At 35.1% G+C, this 22,802-nt stretch overlaps 1 protein-coding gene across 1 annotated transcript; it reads right to left on the bottom strand.

The window, feature by feature from the left end:
• Nucleotides 1–854: 854 nt before the first annotated feature.
• Nucleotides 855–22,802, bottom strand: LOC107723655 (ly6/PLAUR domain-containing protein 6-like). Its single transcript, XM_016532361.1, has 5 exons — nt 22,667–22,802; nt 6,689–6,845; nt 3,554–3,652; nt 2,652–2,782; nt 855–1,105 (listed from the first exon to the last, which is right to left on the bottom strand). The coding sequence occupies exons 2-5, from the start codon at nt 6,795–6,797 to the stop codon at nt 932–934; spliced, it is 513 nt and encodes a 170-aa protein (XP_016387847.1). The 5' UTR covers nt 6,798–6,845; nt 22,667–22,802; the 3' UTR covers nt 855–931.

Genomic DNA, 22,802 nt, shown 5'->3' on the forward strand with positions numbered 1-22,802 from the left:
AACCAAATGAAACCCTACGATACATTGATGTGTAAAGACGAAACGATCGGTCTGTGAAAGAAACTGAACAGTATTTATATAATTTTTTTCCTCTGATGCATTGCAATATCTGAACTGTCCTGAGCGCGTCCTCGACGCGTCACGCGCCGGCTGTCGAGCTCAGGACAGTTCAGGACAGTGCTCTACTGAAGAAACAAAGTCACCTACATCTTGGATGCCCTGGGGGTAAGCAGATAAACATCAAATTTTCATTTTTGGGTGAACTATACCTTTAAGATTTATTCCACTCTGGATGATTGTCTCAGTTAATACTGTGGAGCGTCAGGCTGATGATACAGACAGAGAGCAGCAGCGTGGGACTCTGTGCTGGTCGAATGCTGTCGTTAATAGGAGACGTGGTAGCAAAGATGGCATCAGTCTCGTTTCGGGGGAGGGGCATGTTGCAGATGTTCCCCTCACAACAGGATGTGCACACCTGCATAGAGAAAAATAAACAATAATCAGAGATTAAGAAAGTGATCATTTACAAAAGTGTTAAATGAAAAACAATCACTCCGGTAATAAGCTACTAAGCCTTGCACATGACAAGTGGGGGAAAAACAAAATAAAGGTGAATGGGAATCATGGCTTTGAGAGTAAAAAAAAAACATACACAGACAAAACCAAATGAAACCCTACGATACATTGATGTGTAAAGACGAAACGATTGGTCTGTGAAAGAAACTGAACAGTATTTATATAATTTTTTTCCTCTGATGCATTGCAATATCTGAACTGTCGAGGACGCGCTCAGGACAGTTCAGGACAGTGCTCTACTGAAGAAACAAAGTCACCTACATCTTGGATGCCCTGGGGGTAAGCAGATAAACATCAAATTTTCATTTTTGGGTGAACTATACCTTTAAGATTTATTCCACTCTGGATGATTGTCTCAGTTAATACTGTGGAGCGTCAGGCTGATGATACAGACAGAGAGCAGCAGCGTGGGACTCTGTGCTGGTCGAATGCTGTCGTTAATAGGAGACGTGGTAGCAAAGATGGCATCAGTCTCGTTTCGGGGGAGGGGCATGTTGCAGATGTTCCCCTCACAACAGGATGTGCACACCTGCATAGAGAAAAATAAACAATAATCAGAGATTAAGAAAGTGATCATTTACAAAAGTGTTAAATGAAAAACAATCACTCCGGTAATAAGCTACTAAGCCTTGCACATGACAAGTGGGGGAAAAACAAAATAATGTGGCCACAAATGAAAAATATATTGTAACAACTTATTAATTTGTTGCCACAATTTAACTAAATTAAAACAAGGGGACGAATTAGTGCATATACTGGCCATGATTTAACTAAAACGAGGGAACAAAATAATAAAACATGGCCACAAATGAATACTTTTTATGAAAAAATTATCTATTTGTGTATATATTTCTTCTTCACTTCTTATATATTCTATACTTTCTTCAGTTTTGTCGACAAATGATTCACCTAATGCGTGAAGTCATGGACACACATCGCAGAGCTAGTGCAAGATGAGCATTTGTGGTTTAAAAGTATATAAATTTTCATTTTATTTTATTTTTTTAGAAAATGACCGATTGTTTCGCTAGATAAGACCCTTATTCCTCGGTTGGGATCGTGTAGAATCCTTTGAAGCTGCACTGAAACTGCAATTTGGACCTTCAACCCGTTGGTCCCCATTTAAGTCCACTATATGAAGAAAAAATCCTGAAATGTTTTCCTGAAATGAAAGACATGAACATCTTGGATGACATGGGGGGGGGGTGGGGGGGGGGCAAGTAAATCATCAGGAAATTTTAATTCTGGAGTGAACTAATCAACTTGGCCTTTGGAGATGGGACAAATTTGAATCTCAAATTTCTTAATTTACAGCCCTCTTTAGAAATTTTTTTTTTCTACAAAACAAAGTTGGTGTTAAGTGTTTTGGGCTGAATCAGTTGCTGAAGTTCAATACCATACTTCAGATTAGGCCAGAATGTCAGTACAGTGCTGCACTGTAATAAAAGGCTCAACATCACCTGTCTGAACATAAACAGTAAACCGTCATTATTTAAAGTTTACCTACAGAGAAAAAAATAACTTCAGACAAACACAAATAAATTAAGCCTTTTTTAACCTAAGAATGAACCTTCGGCTTCTAAATTTTCCCTTTTAGTGTAGCTGTGGCATCTTTACACCGCATTTATCTCTCAATCTGGCCTTCTCACATCTGCCCCCTGCCCTCTGCATAACTCCTGTCCTGTGCTAGAGGTAAAAGGTAAGACACAAAGAGTTCAGGGAGTGACCGGGCGCACCTTTCAGCAAGGATTACTCAAAGAAGGATTACTGAGAGATGGCAGCATAACTCACAACTTTATCTCATCTGCAGCGAAATCACTTGAGAGGATAAATGGATTAACTAAAGAGCTGAGTTTAGTGTCGCTGACTGAGCCATATCCTACAGGCGGCAGAGCCGTTCACAGATGTGTTTCTCAACCACTCGACGGGTTTTCTTTAAGATCACTTCAAGTGGACTTTGTAAAGTGAGATGAGAAGATAAACGTGGATGGATTTCAGCAGGGCGAGCAAAACACAAACGACATGTTTGGTCTGAAACAAAAGTTACTTGATGTGTGATGTGAGTTGCATCTCACCTTGTTTCCTTCATGGTCCATCTCAGAGCACCCTGTTTCAAAACAGTCTTCCAGCGCCACACAACGCTTTGTCACTGACACTGTGTTTCCATCCCAGCTCATCTTATGTTGTGTGTAGCAATATCTGCTCTCTAAAAGTTACAAAGGGGCTTTACTTACTTTTCTCAAGGACATACTGTATACATCACAAAAGACAGCTTTAAATTCTGACTAATAAAGGAGTCAGATTTCAGTGAAAAAGCAATATTCCTCTAGGGATTTTTTTGCACCGGATATTGCAGAACTTGCCCTCAGCCACTTTAAAAATCTTTAATAAGTGCCCTTGAAGTGCGAGTCTTACAATAACACAATATTGCACCATATTTAAGAACTATGTGGAAACACTGAACACAACCATATTTCAGCATTCCTGGAAATACATACATTCCCTGCAAATGTGCAGATGTTCTGCAGCAGCATGCGCTTTACTGAAGGAATGAGTGTAAGGGGTTACAGCTCCTGAGCCATTAACACACTGCTGTAAATCAGACCCGACACAGCACAGGACTCCTTATATGGGAGGCTATTCATGGCAAAAACATGAACTGAATACATATATGGAGCAACCTGTGAGCAAAGCCGGACCTGAAACATACTGACCCAGCTGCATCTTATTCAATTATTCTCTGAGCATTCACTGAATGCACTTCAACAGCACTGTGCTGTGACTATTTAAATGCACCATCACTGATTGCCTTATTTAAAAAAAAAAAAAAAAAGCCAGGGCTTTTTGGTTGTTGTTTCACAGAATGACAAAAATACTTTTGTTTCAAGATAAACAGTGCAAGACAGTGAAATTATGGGTCTGTCAAAGGAATTCAGACTGCTCTGTAATAAGAGAGACGTAATGGAGATGTTGGTACCTCGTGGACAGTAGAGATCTGCAGCCCAGCGGTTGCATTCATAGTTGTCAGGTGCATCTTCACAAGTAAAACATTTAAATCCTCCTGGATATGGAGTTGCTGGGGAAAAACGTATAATAATCAATGTTAACAGAATGGAAATTATTGGTAATGGCAAAACTCTTGGTGAAACTGATAAACTTGCATAATTATTATGTGGAACAAAACTTTTTTGTTGTTGTTATTGTTTGTTTTTGAAAGTCTCTTATTCTCGCCGAGATGGCACTTTTTATTTTATTAATTGTATTAATTCATTTAAAAAATATATTTTTAATAATATATTTTATTTTAGTACATTATAAACAGTAATATAAAAAATGAAATATTATTACAAATTAAAATTAAAATTATTTTTTTATTATTATATTTTAAAATGTAATTTATTCCTGTGATAGCAAAGATGAATTTCAGAAGCTATTACTCTAGTCTTCAGAAATCATTCTTGAAATCATGATTAGTTGCGTATAAAACATTTCCTATTATTTTCATTGTTGAAAACAGTTGTGCTGCTTTATATTATTTGCGGATAGCGTAATACTTTTTTTTAGATTCTTTGATGAATAGAATGTTTAAAAGAACAGCACAGAATATTTTTTTCCTTTCAATTAATTGTGTTGGCATAATGTTACAGTACATTAAGCTTCTTTTCCCCCAGAAAACATTCATTTGAAAAAGTAAGTAAAAACTATTGATTCTTGCAGTAAGAATATCAGTATAGTGATGCTAAATATCACAATTTGTTTTTCTTTTTCTATGGCGCAAGTCAAACATTTTCATCTGACATTATGATTCACACTCTGTGTTTACAGATTAAATGAAATTAAATGTATTGCATTTTTAAATAAATCACACTCAGAGAAATGTTTTATGTACCTATATCAATTTCATCATCAGGAACATCTGCCATACAGACCGAGACTAATCTAATCTAATCAAGTGCTCTTTCACCAGCATTTTGCTGTCATTTCTTAAGTGAAAAAAGCTCTTGGGAATACAGTGTGCTTTTTCTCTTTCTGGAGCTCCTCAATCAGATTATACAGCTCACATGAAACAGAAACATCAGCCTCTTTTTTGTTTTAAAGTTTTAAGAAGAAAAAACTTTTGTTGACCTCACCCAGCAAACATTTAAGAATCTGATCAAGTGACCATTTTAAACCGACCATTCATTCATCCGGACAGCCCTGATGTGTTATTACTTCTGAAGTCTCTAAATAGCTCTGTATATGCAAACAGAGCTTAGTATAGTTATTATTTTTGACCTACACTTTTACTGTAAACTCCCCCAAATTCTTGTGACTCTTATGAAAGTGATAACTCAATAATTAATACAATGATACAACTGACTATAACCTATCTTAGATACAGCACAGACTTATAGAGGTGAGAGAAACATTTTAGTTAAAACAACAGCAAAACATTTAAAGACACATTTACAACCATCGGGTGTCTATGTCATTATAAAATTATACATTTCCCCCCCAGCTAATTCAATATGCATGTCTTGTGTGGGTGTTTGTTTAACTTTTGATGTCAAAAAAGAAGCAAACAAAACAATTTGTAACATAATCCATTGCAAACATGCTTTTGAGTTTTTCCAGCTTTTATAATGAGCTGATTTTTGATAGTCACCAGCGTTTTGTTGTGCATGTAAACACTCATTGTAAAGTAGTCTTCACTACACTAAGTAGCTGGAGTGTGTTTTGTTTTCTGAATGATATCATGGGGTTGTAAATCCACACTTGCCATCTGCAGTGATGAAACAAAATGAACTCCATCATCATAATAAACCCTCTACATCAATATGCAACAGCTAGACATCAACAGGTCACAAAATCGCTGCTGGTACACAACTATTTTGGGATCTCATAAGAACTGATTTGTTTTAACCTCTCTCTCTCTCTCTCTCTCTCTCTCTCTCTCTCTCAGAGATTAATTCTCTCAACAGAACTGAAACCAACCTCTAGTCTCTTTCATTATAGCCAAATTGTACTTGAACATTACCACATGTAACCAATTGATTCTGAGATATCACATATTTAAATAGGAACTGGTAACAAATTATTGTAACTATCAATATAAGTCATTGACAAACATGTAATGCATAGAATATCAGTACATTCATATATATATATCTAAAGTATTTATTTATATGTAAGTTGTATATATGCACTGTATTATACAACTTATATTTGTATATATCCAAATATATCTATATATGTTTTAAGTCAAAGACTGATCAATGGATCAAAAGTAAATACATTAATTCATTTCTATTCATCAAAGAATCCTGGAAAAAATGTATCTTGGTTTCCACAAAAATATATCAGCCCAGCTATTTTAAACACTAATATATTCAAGTAGAAAACAATTATTTTAAATTGTAATAATATTTCGTAATGGTACTTTTTTTTATTGTATTTTCAAATAAATACAGTCTTGGTGAGAATAAGAGACTTCTTTCAAAAACATTACAATAAACTTACCAACACCAAACTTTTGAACAATAGTTTAAGTATTTGTTTGGATATTGTTAAAATGACATAATGCATTCATTTTTGTTAATTTCTTGATGAATGTTATTAGAAAAATTTACCTATATATTTGATGAGCGTAACAGCCATTTTAAGCATTTCAAGGCAAAAATCAAATGAGGCCCAAAGAAGCAAAAAAGGCAGAAAAGGCTACACTGACCCATGGCGCCATGGCCAATGCCACATGCTCTAAACAATTGATTTAGCATCAGCAGGGATGGTGGGCAATCCATGAGTGTCAGGGTGGGGGATCTTAACACAGCTGGTGTGTCAGCTGAGACGCTGAGTTTAGCTATGGATCACTGGCTTGGTGCTCAACCACTGATACATCCTGGAAGGCCAACTATTAGGACACAATATAAAATCTAGAACACCATATTTGGAATAAATCTGCATTCAGAGCCTGAAGGTCTAGCAGCTCCACACCAGCCTTTAAAGGATCTATAGAAGTCATGACTGACAACTGATGTCTGACCCTTTTGATCTTCCAGATGACCCAGGAAAAACATGGATTATATCCATTTCATTTTCAAGACTTTGGCAGAATCTAAGAAGAAATACTTACTTGAGGGATGGAGAAAAATAATATCTTTTTCTGTGAAGTCCCTCGATTGAACCGCTTTGATGATGGCGGTCAGCATTAGGCCCCAGGCCATGAGAGGCCAGGGTTCCATAGCTGGAGGAAAACTCACATGAGCAGGGACCCAGATCCAACACGGCACCTAAAGAAACAAAATAACCATTTATTAAAAAACATACAACCAGGGCCATACGAAACAACTTAACTATAGGCACCAAATAAATAAAGTTTAACAAGGGATTAAAGAGACATCTGCTGAAGATAGAAAGGAAACTCTATAGGATTAAAGCAGTTCAAAAGCAGTGTTATCCCTCTCCAGAACACCGGACACAAAGAGGCATGCTTGTTATTCCAGCAAGTGCTTCATTATATCAATGACAATGTCAGCAGTCTGCCAATGTCCTGACCCTCAGCAACAGTGACCCTCTTAGCCGTTCGCTTTGTTGGCAGCAGAACAAACACTCATCTATTGTTTTCAATTACTGAATGCCATGCTCACAATGACATCTTTGACGAACACCACAAAATGGATAGTTATATATTTATAGTCTATTAAATGTGATCAAATTTAATGGAACAGAATGTTCATGTGGCATATTTTTAATAGATTCTATTAACATTTGCCTTAAAAAATAATGTTTAACATTTTTACTTAAAAGTACAAAATAATCAAATTTAATTTTCACTATGCACATTTATTTAAATAAAATAAAATAAAATAAAATTAATAAAACGGATAGTTCGGGTCCTTGATTCTGATTGGTTGAGCCGCGTTTGAAGCTGTTGTAAATTACACTACAAACATACACCTTTGTTTACGTCTGTGTGTTGCTCAGCAACCACTTTGTTGGAACCACTACTGATTCTGAGGAACTACATTGTTTGGTGGAAGATTACTGTTTTTATTAATATCATTACACTTTATTTGCTCTGTTTTATTCTGTGAAACCTTACTACGTATTTGGAATAACCGTTTTATAAAAGCAATAAGCCCCGTGAAGACGTGGTTTACAGTGAATTTATAACAGCTTCGCTTCCGCTTTAGCTGTTATAAATTCACTGTAAACCACGTCTTCACGGGGCTTATTACTTTATTACAAAGGTTGAAAAATGAGAAGTATCTATGGTGCTTTTTTGGAACGATACTTGTTCAACAAAAATCCGTCTGATAGACTAAAATAAGCCTGGAGAAAAGCACTTGGCTTAAACATAAAGCTCTGTGGTTAACATTACTGAAACGAAAGCTGGGGCAGATTACACATTTTTCAGAAGTGCTTGACCAAACCGCTTTGTGTGCTTTCTTCAGCAAGTCAGATGGCGAGCCGGACAGTAATTAATCCATTCATTTTGGTGAATCAATTTCTCTAACTTTGTTTACAACTCACAAATTTAATTCCCTATGGGGAAAAAAAGCTGACTCATAAATCCTAGCATGGAAAGCTATTCAATTTACTTTCAACATGAAGTAAAAAATATCCTTCAACCAAAAAACAGTTTGAAATGGACCCCACTCTTCTTGTAAAGAAGAACCCCTGTAAAGTTTATGAGATTATATTTTAGTCATCAGGTATATCAGCGAATCAGAGCACTCTTTTCATGAGATATTTGTTTAAAATTTACAGCATACCAGACCAAAACAGCTTAATATTAATATTAAATAATATTAAATGAAGACAAACAGCAGCAAAGTAGCCATTTTTCATTTTTTTCCCATCTCCATCAGTTCATTCACTTACAAAAATCTGAACCTGGAAGGCAAGAAAGCACATCTTCAAAGCATAGCCAATTTTTGGTACTTTCTGTGGTTCATTAATAAGGATTAGACCTTCCTTTGATTTAGCAAGTAATTCCCATTTAATCAAGGGCAACAATCCCAGCATATCTCTGTGAACACAGATGTGTAAAAACCAAAACCCTTAGAACTGTATTTTATATAAAAACTAAAATAATAATAATAATAGTAATCAATTTTCTTTTTTTTCCTCTGCATCCATTCAAAGTCGATACAAATCAGTGCAATTTATGTATTAGTATAGACTACTATTAAAGAGAGTAACTGATAAGAGTCCCTAAAGTTATACATGTCCAGTAGGATTTTAATGGTTTTCCCGTCTAAGGTGGGAAAAACAGATTTCCTCATGTTTATTGTGTTAGCCATGCTGGTTTCAGAAAAATGATTAAACAGACTGACACTGGGCAGCCTTGAGCTCCTGTTGCTGTGTAGCTCCTGACCTTTCAGACAATGTAGAGTGGCACAGCACAGCCATGTTAGAGAGCATCAGGTTTCCTCAAAGTGATCCTTTTCACCGCTGAAGGTCTAAAAGGCGGTATTGAAAAGGAGCACAGAAGTACATATCGGTTTTCGTTTTTAGCTGCAGATTGGTCCCACAAGCTGTTCGTCAACTGGGAATGTCAACAAACAATTTAAGTATGTTTTGACACACCTTTGATAAATGTGGTGACCTCTATAATAAGTTAAGTCTGAAGATAATGAATTGGATTTTCCCCTGGGCTTTCAGTATTATATTAGTACGAATTTAACACGTGGAAATGTGATTCACGTGGATGCTGAACAGAGATAACAGATGCAGATGTATGGTGATAAATCTTTAAATTAAAAAGCCAGGTGTTATGATGAATTAAAAGTAATTAACTTAATGACTCATTTGTGCAATTGAAGTTTCTACAAAAGAAAAGATTACAGGGATAGTCCACCCAGAAATGGAAGTTCTGTCATCATTTATTCACCCTCATATGTTGTTCCAAACCTGTAAAACTTTTTTCTTCAGAAGAACACAAAAGGTGATAAGTGTTCATGCTGCTCTTTTTTAAACAATGAAAGCAAATGTAAGATCAGGGCCAGTCAAGCTCCAAAAAAATTAAAATAAATAAATAAATAAAGATAGAAAAATGAAAAACATGCACTATAAATCAAGTCCACAATAGATATGGAAAATAAAAGTAACAATTAATGTTACTTTTATTTCGATGTCTTATCTTTTGGGAGTTTGACAGCCTCTGCTTTCACTTTAATTTTATGGAACAGAGCAGCACAAAAAACTGCTCTCTGTTTCACAAAAGAAAAAAATATGCTTGAAGTAAACTATTTACATTTTTTGGTAAAATATATCTAGTGTATCTATTAACTATATCTACTATATCTAACTATAAAGATAGATATATATGCTAAATATATTATCTGGCCAACTAAAAAAATCTACACTTAAATAGCCAATTTTTAGCCTAGATAGAGAATGCCTGCAGGTGAAATAATCTGAATCTCTGATAAAATCACCCCAGTATGAGACTGTGACATGAAGAGGGAATAAGTTCAGTAAGGAAAGCCTAGAGTAACAAAGAGACATCCTACTGATAAGAAAACATGGATTTAGTTTCAACACACAGGTGTCCTCAGACCAGAGTCATCTTATTCAGCTTTATTTGTTATTTGGGAGTCTAATGTCCAAGAATATCAAGCAACAGCTGTCCAGGCCACAACTCTGAGAACATGGTTGATAAGAGATCACCAACAACAGTGAAGGACTGAGACATAAATGTATACGTGCATACACTACTGTTCAAAAGTCTGGAGTAAATAAGACCTTTTCTTTAAATATTTTCAATTCATTAAATTGATCAAAGGGGACAGTAAATACAGTTATAATGTAACAAAAGGTTTCTATTTCAAATAAATACTGTTCTTTTGTACATTATTAATCAAAGAACCCGGAGGAAAAACATTTCCACATTACCACAAAAAAAAGCAGCACAACTGTATGAAAAATTAAAAATGAATAGTTTTTGAGAATTATTTCTGAAGGATCATGTGACACTGAAGACTGGAGTAATGGCTGCTGAAAATTCAGATTCGCCTTCACAGGAATAAATTACATTTTAAAATATATTAACGTACATTTGTGTGGCACTTGCAGTCCAGCAGACTTTTCTTCATAATTATTTTAATAATTTCATTTCAAAAGTTGAAATTCTAATCACAATAATGGCAACTGCAACATGCCAGTCAAACTTTAATTTAAATACTTCAGTTTCCAAACAAGGCACATAATAATTACTCTGACATTCAAAGGCAACCTTCCAGACCAATCAGGAAGTGCCTGAGGTTGAACTTCAGTGCCCCATCTCCTCTAAAGCTGTGCCAGGTGCCTGCCATGAGCAATAGCTGTCATCAAAGCCTACACGCCTGCGAGTCGCTCTGGAAAATGGAAACTGCGGTTGTCGGTTTGTTTAAGCAGACTATTCTGTTGTTTGGAGAGTGTTGAAGAGGATCATGCTGCATTAAAGCATAACTGGAGAGCAAACACTTTAGCACAACATGAACCTGGTTCAGAAGCAAAATGGCCTTTTGCACTTACTTGATTTTGTTTGTACTGCTTCCAAGGCATCTCTGACCCTCTTAATGCAAATGTTTTTCAGGCAAAAGTCACTAAGGAGAGATAAATATGTGTCCATATACCACCACTGGTACATTTAGGCATCCTCTTTCAATGAGATTAAACAACATTTTACATAAAATTGTCTTAACTTCCTGTCTCTACAATGTCCATGTGCATTCATCTGTGATATTAACACATCTGTATACTGTACTACATTAATTTACAACTACAACAAATGTTTTCTTTTATACAGTACTTCATTTAAAGGAATAGTTCACCCAAAAATTTTTTCATCATTTACTCACCCTCGTGTCGTTCCAAACCGGTATAAGTTTCTTTCTTATGTCGAACACAAAAGCAGATATTTTGAAGATTCAAACAGTTGATGGTACCCATTGACTTCCACAGCAGGGTAAGAATTACTGTGGATACTGTTTGATTACCAGCATTCTTCAAAATATCTTCTTTTATGTTCAACATAAAAAAGAGAGTAACTGATGACAAAATTTTCATTTTTGTGTGAACTATTCCTTTAAGTATATACTTTCAGTCTCAGATGTGTTCTGCTAAAATGAAATAATAGAAACAAATGAGACTTTGTTGAATTTGTTGAAATATACTACCGTTTAAAAGTATTATTTTTTAAATCTTTTATGCTCAGAAAGACTGAATTCATTTAATCAGAAATACAGTAAAAACAGCAATATTGTGAAATATTATTACAATTCAATACACCCGTTTTCTATTTGAATATATTTTAATGTAGGGCCTAATTGATTCCTGTGATGGAAATAAAAGCTGATTTTTCAGCAGTAATTACAACAGTTTTCAGTGTCACATGCTCCTTCAGAAATCATACTAATATGCAGATTTGCTGCTCAAGAAATATTTCTAATTATTATCAATGTTGAAAACAGCCGTGATGCTTAATATTTACAGAACAGTATTTATTTAAAATAGAAAGCTTTTACTATCACTTTTGATCACTTTATTGCATAGAGCTGTACAAATAATGTGGATAGTAAAGTTTAGATTATTTGGTCTATTTTGTAAGAAATGCTTAAATGCAATTTCTGATGTTTTGGCTGAGCCATTGTTGAAAAAAAGAGAACAATTCACTCCAAAACATGCAACATTACTCATTTGACTGCATGTTTTACGCTACTTTTAAAGCAAAAGTGCTTATTTTAGTGTTCAGCACCTGTAATACACCATGCAAGAATGACTCTCTGAAAGCCTGGTTTCCTCTTTGTACAGCATGACACATCCAGTCACATTCATGTCATCTCATTACTGCAGGTCACTGGCTGACTCAGACCCAGCAGGGTGGAGGAAAGAGGCTCCCAGCAGGTCAAGGGCCCTGGAGTTCCTGCCTGAGCCACTGCCAGGTGAGTAAGACTAACTCAGGTCAGAAACACGATACTCTGGGTTGTGAATCGCCCTGTGAATGGCAGTCGCTCCCATTAATGGAGGGAAAGAAATGCAAAGCCTCTCTTGTGACTTCCAAAACTTGTTGGACCAGATTTCGCACAGGTTTGAGAAGTGAAAGGAGAAGAACGGCGAAGAAGCCACAAGCTGCAAGTCTTTTCCAGTCTTCTACAAACACCTGAATCTCAGTATTTCTTCTTCTTTCTATCTAGAAGGAAAACATTATACTAGAAAGTGCATTATACAAGAGGTTGATATTACATAGGACAATATCACAATCCTTATCTATGCCATGAATAGAAAATATTGCATGACATATTCAAAACTGTTTATTGTGAAGCTAAATTCCTTGGAAAGCCACAATACAACAAGAATGGACAATAACACAGATGAAGCTGCACATCTCCATTCATTTGAGAGAGCACAATGCCATCTCAACAAAGCCAAATGGCATCGAGCAATGCTTCTGCCCTATAGTGCACCCAGCCAAAACCAAAGGAGTCACGTTGGATCAGAATCACACACCAACTAATTGAAATCCTACAAGCACACACACACACACACACACTAATCCGGCACTATTCGTTTGAAGTGGTCCAGTTCAGCTGTATAATTTTTAATCCCCTCTTCAGTCTCCTGACACATTCAAAGATCCAATGTACTGTAGCGCAGAATAACACAATGGAAAATCAGCTTCACAATGCTGAGTCTCTGTTTAAAATGATCACTGTTGGAACAATATTAATATGACACAACGTGCCATATGCTGCATGCTTAAGTTTGGGGGAATACATTTTCATTCATACAACATTTTAATATTTTTGGGTGGACATGAAGTCAAAATGTCAGTCATACAACTGTCCTAATGTAATAATCCAGAAGAAAGCACCAATAAATAATTTTAAAAAGTAAATAAAAAAAAAATTGTAGTTTGATATGATCTTTTATTATTATTTCTTAAAAAGTATTTATTAAATATTAATTTTTATTTAACAAAGGGTCTCACTGCATGCTTATATATAATGTCTATATTGTTTGTGTTAATTTTATTTCTATTTTAGTTTTAGTTATTTTAAAATATCTAGTTAAACAATTAAAATACGAAATGCTGTCTTTTTATATTTTACTGTACTTCCGTTAATGTTTATTTTATTTTATTTTATTTCAAGTAATGATTTTCTTATGGTTTTAATTTTAGTTTCAGCCTTAGATTTAGTTAACTATGATAACCCTGGTGAGTAAATAATAACAGAATTTTTAGTTTTGGGTGAACTAGCCCTTTAATAATCTTTTTCTATTGTGATATGTTTTCTCAACAAGTTATTGATTCATCTGTTTTGCTCCTGTAGATTTGGGATTAACTGATTCTGCTAGGTCATATGACCTCTGCAATAGTATATCTTCTCTCTTTGGGTTCGGTGACTCCGCTTCTTGAAACTAGGAAAAAGACTTAAGCTCTTTGTAGGGTAGGGCAGATACAATAATGTCTTGGTGTGTGTATGTGGGGGGGTCAGACTGAAGAAGGGATAAAATATCCTTGTGGCAGCTGTAGAAAACCAAGTGGGTGGGGTAAGTTTGATTCCCTTGAACTTTGGGCCAGCAAAACCATAACAGGATAAGAGGGCAAACGGGGGCTAATTAGGAATGTTCATGAAAGGATTTGCTCCCTCTTTTGTCTTTGGGGCTCAGATGGCAAAACCTCACATTCTCCCAACAAGACATTTACACTTCGTGATCACGGACAGAGTGTGACTGAGATTAATCAGATGGGGCAAAACACGCTCTGCTCTCAACTATGAGGCTTTTGTGCATGTTTACATGTAAACATCTTCAGTTCAGACATCATTGAAATGAAATATTTCAGATCACCTGACATTGGAGGAGCTTGTGATTCAGTCAACATACCATGTCAAAGAACATTAGTAACATAAATTGCCCAAACATAACACCACTATGTCTGTTCAAGGTCTAAATGAATGGAATAAGATGAATCAAAAAAGTATATGCCTATGTTTTTGCAAAACAGACAACCTGTGGAAAGCATCCACCCATGAAGAATGTTTTGTTGTTGTTGTGTAAACATGAAAGGTTTGAGATGGCAATCAAAAACATACCAGTGAAAAACCTCTACAATTAGGCTTGGGGTTTTGAAGCTCATGTCTGCAGTGAAAGTGGGATGACAGGATTGTATTTACAAGGAATGACAATAAGGACATTCACCTCAAATTTTAAAATGTCATTGAGTAATATCAAAGAACATCAACTAAAAAAACAGAATATACAAATCAATGTATACCATTTTTTTTCCAGTCCAAATGTTCAAGTTATTAAGCATCAGGTTAAAAGCACTGTAAATTCTTGCAATGTGAATTATCTGCAAGAATCCAGCCAAGCATTCTCATGGAAAGAAAAAAACTTCAAAGGAAATGGAAAAGCTCTGGAGGCATGCTGAGATAGTATCTGCTGCTGATGCTGAGGAGGGAGAAATGTACCCTACAAGACAACACCAAGATAGACTGCATACATATGGAGTTCAAAGCGAAATGGCAAAAATAGCAGCATATTACTTTTTAACTTTAAGCAGCATTTATTTTATTTTTTTATTTATTTTTCTTTAACCACTATACTGTAACACATAAGAGGGGAGAATCTACATTTCTTCCAGTCACAAACAAACAAGATTATGACACTCATTCAGAAATATACAGGACGTATAGCGTCCCTGAGAAAAAGGACTGCAATCACTTTGTGAGGAAGTACAACAATCTCCTTCTGCTGAATCCTTCTTAATGTTTAATTCTTTTGTATGTAAACCTAAATTTATTTTATTTCTAGGTTGATGTAGTTTAATTTACGGTATTAAATGCAATATCATGATCAAGCCGAACAGAAAATCCTATAAAACCTGAAAATGAATGTTAAACATGTAATAATAATAATAATAATACAGTTTTACAGATTCGTTTAAATGTTTTATGGCATTGAAATATATATCTATATTACTATATATTACTGGTCAATGGTTTGGGGTTATTAAGACTTTTTTTAAACAAACAAGCCTCATCATAGGCTCCATTTATTTGATCAAAAATACAGTAAAACCAGTAATATTGTGAAATATTACAATGCCATTTTTCTATTTGAATATATTAAATTGCAATTTATTCCTGTGATGACAAAGCTGAATTTTATTACTCTAGTCTCCAGTGTCACATGATCCTTCAGAAATCCTTCTAATGCTGATTTGCTGCTTAAGAAAATAATAATAGTATTATTTTTTTCAGGATTCTTCGATGAACAGAAAGTTCAAAAGCACAGCATTTAAAAGTCTGTACTGTCACTTTTGATCAGGTTAATCGGTCTCTGTTGAATAATAAATGAATGAATGAAGTGCTGAATGAAATGCTTGATTTCATAATAAATACATTTCAAAATATATCTCATTACACTGATATTGAACTACACACTGACTGAGGTGAATGAGCCTTGTTGTTCAAATCCTGTTACAAAGTGTATTAACAGACTACATATAAATCTTCATACACAGACAAAAGATGGCAGCAGCTTCACTACAGGGTGCAAAAAGGCCTCCGTAAGACAAATCGGATACATCTGTTCAGTAAAGCATTCAAATGGGGTTCAAGAGCAGCTAATTAGCATCAAAATCTGCCAAAAGCTCCTTAACACCACACAGTTTTACATAGTCCTCTCTGACCAGAATATTCTCCATAGTGACTTACCTAAAAAAATACATATATCATGTCGTAAAGCTAAAAAGACTTGAAAATGAAAATAATGGAATAATAGGGCATAACATGCAAAAATAACAGATGCATTAAGAGCGCCGGGAGCCTCAGGCCGAATAGCACTGACTCAGTGATAATGATCTTTGCCTGGTCACTCATGCAGTTAACGCTAAACAAACTTTGCTAAATAATTCAAAAAGAGCATAAGTAATGCACAGCGTTGAGGGATTCTCCCTTACGCCCCGATGAACAGCGTTTGTTATGTATTCAGCCCAAAGAGAAGTGTCATTATCCAAAGACCATCAGCCTTTGTCAAGTTCCTCGACATGGTGAGGGGAAACAAAGGGGTCAGATGAAGCCATCGCTCTGTCTTCTGCCTCACCGTACCCATTGAGATGGCACTCTGGGTAATGGAGGGTCCGATCAGCACATGGAGCACTGAACCCCCTCCCCCACTACGACACGGGACGCTTTATCAGACCTCTGATGGTCACGCAATGGTAAAAAGGTGATATATTGTGGGTATTACAAAATTATTTAAAGAAAAAAGATGCTCCTGACATCCAGAGTGACTGCAAGCAATAATACTAGCATGTGTTTAACTATTCAAAAAGAGTAAATGAAAAGATAAATCCAGACACAACACACAGTAACATCATTACATGTAATGCAATCCATTAACATGATCCAAGAGATTCAAAACACTCCACAATGACCAGATCTAACATTCCCGTGACATTCCTGCAGCCTGCATCATGCCATCAGAAAACCACCCTCATACATCAGTAATAAAGACCCATATAACTCTAAATGATTCCATACCCTTGTCATTAGAAGGTCTCAAATAACACCTTTCAGTTTCTCGGCTGGCCATCTGGAGAAACACCTGCCCCGGCTCTAACATGTTATCAGGTGTTCAACTGTTTCTTGGGGTCAGAGGACATGCAAATATGTGGGCCTTCCTGTCACAAGTGTCTATAAGGGAAAGTATCCACACAGACAGAGTGGAATCCACAAACTGGTTGACAGGTAAAGCTAATCCATCAAACCCTAACTAACAAGATGTCAGATTTCTCCATCACTCTTCAAAGCAGAGTTATTAACAGGGCTGAATAATTATTGAACAGAGCCAGTGAGCGAGAGTTTCAGGCCAGTTGTGGATATGTATTTGCATAAAAAAAATGTGACCATCTGTGAAAACGCAGCTAAAGCCATTTTTTTGTGATCAACTGTTTTCAACATAAAATCATCCTTCATAAGGTAAAGAACATTCTGTGAAAATGTAACCTTGATATCTTTAATACTAACCGAGTTAGACCATGTCAAAGATTGAAATCATAGTGAAATAAATGGCTCAAAATGATAATTTTGAGACTTTAGCCTGGATTTCACAGAGAGGGTCACAAATATATAGGCCTATATATATGAAGCATTTTAATACAACTACAAATTATATATTGACATATATATATATATATATATATATATATATATATTACTTTTGTTGTGAGGTTACAGTGGACATACAGTCAGGACAAGTAAAATACTACTACTACTACTATTAATAATAATAATAATGATGATGATGATAATAATGTATATTGCAAAACAGCTCTGCACTCTTGTTTCTCTTTCTGTCACTCTTTCAGTCACTATATACTGCTGTAAATGTTTCAGTAAAGTCTTGCACTTAGAACTTGCTAATTAGCTGCACATTTAATTGATCATAAAAGAAGTCTGATCCTTTTCTGAAAATTAAAACATGCCTGAGCATCAATTTTATAACACAAACTACTACTACAGTCTGTATCTCATATTTACTAAGCTTCACTGCTTTGCAAACAGCTCATGAAGCAAATCTCTTCAGTTTATATTTATAGAAAATAGCATATAAGCCTATGCGTGAGATGGTCTTGAGTTACACTACCCCCATCCAGATAAAGTGAACCCAGGAGAACTAATGGACGATAAATCATATGCGTGGGCACTGGGATTTTAAAAACGAAGACAAATGCATTTTTCACGCTGGTGAGGACCCTTTCATTTCTTAAACATTTTCTTCTTGAATTAATTGTTCTGACCGAGTCCCTTCAACCAAGACTGCAGCAACACCACAAAATCAGACCGTCCACAGATGGGCTTTAGACACACATCACTCTATAATTCCATTCTTCCTATGCATGTTTGCAGGAGACAATGCATTTCCTTTGCCCCTGACTGGAAGAGACTATAGGCTTTAGTGTATTTAACACTGAAAATTGCTTTACAGATGTACTATATGATTTTAAAACAGTACTGGTAACACTTGTATAAGCTAGATCAACATTATGCAATAGTTAACATAAACTAATACATTCACATCATATATTAATCTCAGTTATGGTTATTATCTACATACAATATACACTATATATATATATATATATATATATATATATATATTTAACATTTAATAATTGTATTTAATATTTTTCATGTGTTTAATTAAATATAGTGTTTCCAGTAGGCTACTATTTCAAATATTATTTTATGTTTGTGCTTTTGGAAATGGATCTTTAATTAGGCTTATTATTTTGCATTATAGCCCCCACCCACAATAGCAATTATGTGCTTTCTGCAAATATAATTGCAGAACTGTTGCAATTGTACTGTAAGTTTATTATTATAATTATTATTATACATACATATCAGTGTGTACTTCTCTGTAATGTTAAAAATTATGTGCAAAACCATCCTGCACACTGTTCAGGCCCTGTTATACAGTACATACAAACACTATTACTTCAATTTAACATTCTTAGTATATAACTACCTTGAAACAATAATTATGTTTTTTTTTATAACTGATGATAATAGTGCACTACTGTCTTCCAGGATAATCAGTGTAGCGCACAGCCCCCTCTGTTGGTGAAATTATCACTACATGATTGCTCTTATGATTGTTGGTATTTTTTTATATTATACTAGCAGGACAGCTCAAGTCCAGCACAGAACCAAAAATCTTGTTACAAAAAAAAAAAAAAAAGGTCAGGGACGTCTGGTCACATAGGCTATTACACTCTGAAATTAATGGTAACGAATGCTACTTTCACATAGGTTACACTGACAAATAAGACAAGCTCTCTTTTTCATTGTCAATGTTAAATGTATTGCAGCAAAGTGGCTTAGCACAGTTTAACAGCATTAAAGGGTTAGTTCACCCAAAAATGAAAATTTGCCTGTGTGTGACTTTCTTCTTTCAGACGAATCCAATCTGAATTATATAAAAAATTGTCCTGGCCCCTCCAAGCCATTCAGTGGGGGTAAGCAGGTGTTGGTTGTCAACAGTTCAGAAGACGTTAAATAAAGTGTGCGCATCCGTAATAAAACGTCCCTCACTCAGCTCCGGGGCATGAATAAAGGCCTCCTGTAGCAAATCCATGATTTTTCGTAAGAAAAATATCCATATTTCAAACGTAATAAACACTTTTCTATCACTTTGCTTTTCATCACTTAATTAGAAGCACCAAATTAAATTGTGTCATGGACTACTGAACATATATTTAGAAGTTGATTTTAAAATGCAAAATATTTAAAATAAAAATAAAGCTATGTAAACACTTGAATTTTTACAACACTTTAAGTGTGTCCCATCAGGTAATGAAAAGTTCTACACACACTTGTGGTCTTCATCCTCAATTGAACACTTGCCAAATACAGGAAATACGTCATATAAGTAATCAAGTGGTCAAGTGGTCAAGTGCAAAGTCCGCAAGTGTGGGTATTTGAACAAGGGGTTGGAATTGAGAAACAGCCAAAGATTCTCTATATATATTTAACATTTAAATGATAAATGATAACATTATTTCAAGCTTTATAATCTAATACTAAGTATAAATGATCAAAACTACGTAATAAAATTAATTAAACATAAAATATGTATTAGTAGTAGTGGTAGTATGAACAACAAAAATAATAATATGATTAACATTTACACCTATATTAATAAATGCTACAAAAATGATTTGTTCATTTTTAGTTCATGTTGCCTAAAGCATCAACTAATGTTAATGCATATAATACTGCAAAACATTCCCATGATATTCTTGAATTTGAAGGTGAAGAGAATGACAAGTCTATGCTTTACAACAGAACTTTCTCTTTGCATTGTCTGAAATTGTCTGCCACTGTGATGTCATCAGGGCTTTACCAGTAAGAAAAGGGCTTTCCACCACAGCTGAAAAGTTTTCTCCTGTCTGATATCAAAGGAAGCTTGGCTCATAAGTAATTTCCTCTCACTGCCTGCTAAGTGAGAATATTTTGCAGTCTTCCTTCCCGTTGCGTCCTTGGCTGCCTGTGTTGAGTCTGTACTCACACAACCCCTGCACAGACTACAGATAAAAAGCGCTTCAGACTATTTTCTGCGCTGAAAAATCTCACTGTGTAAATGAGCATGGAGTCGTTTATCTTCTCCAGCCCCACGCAGGTGCATTACAACTAAATGATATTAAGCATCGGCTCTAGAAAGAGAAAAACAACAGTCCGGGCACGTTCATAAAAAGGTCATTGAAATGATTCTCATGGTCGGTCAATATTAGACATTGACTGTGAGCCAAAAAACATTAATCAAAACATTTTTGTATTACATACTGTATAATAAGCAGCCTACATATTTGTATTGGATATGCAGAGAACAAATTGAAAGAAGCAATGTATACGTTCACACTGAATTATCCACTCCTACAAGCATGGCAAACACAAAGCTGCACACAACGCTCCATCAAGCCAAGGGATCGACCCATATCAAATAAAATCTGCCTCGTTCCTAAAAAAAAACATGCACTGCTGCATCCATGCACCTGCTGCATATTTTAATATGAAATATTATAGATCCATTGTTGTGCATGTATTCACACTGGTAGATGTAAGAGTGCTTCATTGCTGATTAGTTCCATATAATATAGTGCAAATGCATGACATTGAACATGGCATAATATCAGGGTGGGCAGGGAGGGTCCTTCCTGACCTTTTATAAATGCAATGAATGACAGATCACCACTTGCTTTTGACAGAACGTCAAAATACACACATTTAATGAAAATGGAATACACAGTAACTTGCTTTTTTGGCCAGCACTGTGTAAATATGAATATGAAATATGCACTGTGTGATATGAACAGATTTAAGAGTGCAATTTACAGTGAGCTGAATTTCAACCCCTTTGTATGTTTAATTGAACTTATATAATGTAAAATATCAATGATGACTTTTCACAGGATGACCATTTTGTTTGACCTTTGAAAATGGCATTGTGTCTTACTTTTGCACTCCTAACTAATCTAGGCTAAACGTAAAAACCACGTCTACTGTATATTGTTAAGCAACAAACTACACTATGAGATATATATATATATAAAAAAACTTTTTTTGATATCTTTTTGTGAAAGGATATTTTACAGTTGTACTATACTTTTCTATATGTAACTAAACTATATAATGGTAATATATACACCTATTTAAGCTATTTTAATCCGTTTGTCACTGTAAAATTTACTGGAATGAAACAGGAGGACAATAAATGGCCACATGATAATTTATAGTTCATCAAAATGCCTCTTCAGCAACAGTAATCGAAGATAATGTAAATACAGAGCACAGTGTTATTCACACAAAGACAAAACACATCAGGCTAGCATACAACACTAAAATAATGCAAGAAACATTAACTAAATAACCTATAAGGCAACACAAATCACTCACAACACTCACATATTTACATAGCAGATTACATACATAAGAAGAAACGAACTTAAATTCTAAACAAATATGAAGGGAATTCTGGGACTGCCCCATTCCCCATAAATAAATGATTGGTAAAATATAATTTTTTTACCAATAAAATATACATATTGCATTCTTAAAGCCATACATTATAATCCACAAACATTGTTACAATATTTAACAGTAAAATTATGTATTATACATTATTATACAACGTAGCCTATTTTACCGTGTAGTAGCCTATATGGTAAGGTAATAGTTCTGTCATCTCAATCAATATGTTTTTTCTATCAATTTTTTAACATTATTTTTCGTTAAAATCCCTAACATTTTTAGAACGTAAATCACCATTATAATCAGAAGCGTGTAGCGCAAGCGTGCGCTTAATTGATTATAATGCAAGCGTTCTAGTTTTGACGCAACGCTGTCAAACAAGCTGCCGCTGTTATTTACTATGTTTACTATCTTTCTGCTGTGGTTTGGATCATGAGGTGGTGTGAATGAAATTCATTTTACACCAAAAAAGCACTCTTCTAGAGATGAAAACATTACATTTGTTCAGATTTTAAAGGGGGTGCTCTGTCATGCATTAATCCAATCGCAGCAGGTCAAATAGAAAGATTACGGCTACTTACCGAAAATGATTCAAACGACTGTAGTCAAACTTTTAGCACGGCAGATTTATCCCTGTATGGCAAGAACCGAAGAGAGTCATGTGTATCAATAGTGTCCTTTCAGTTGTCTGTACCCATGACACGTCCGAGCTGAATC

The sequence above is a fragment of the Sinocyclocheilus rhinocerous genome, unplaced genomic scaffold (assembly GCF_001515625.1).
Source record: "Sinocyclocheilus rhinocerous isolate Xijiao unplaced genomic scaffold, SAMN03320098_v1.1 scaffold755, whole genome shotgun sequence".
NCBI classification, from domain to species: Eukaryota; Metazoa; Chordata; class Actinopteri; order Cypriniformes; family Cyprinidae; genus Sinocyclocheilus; species Sinocyclocheilus rhinocerous.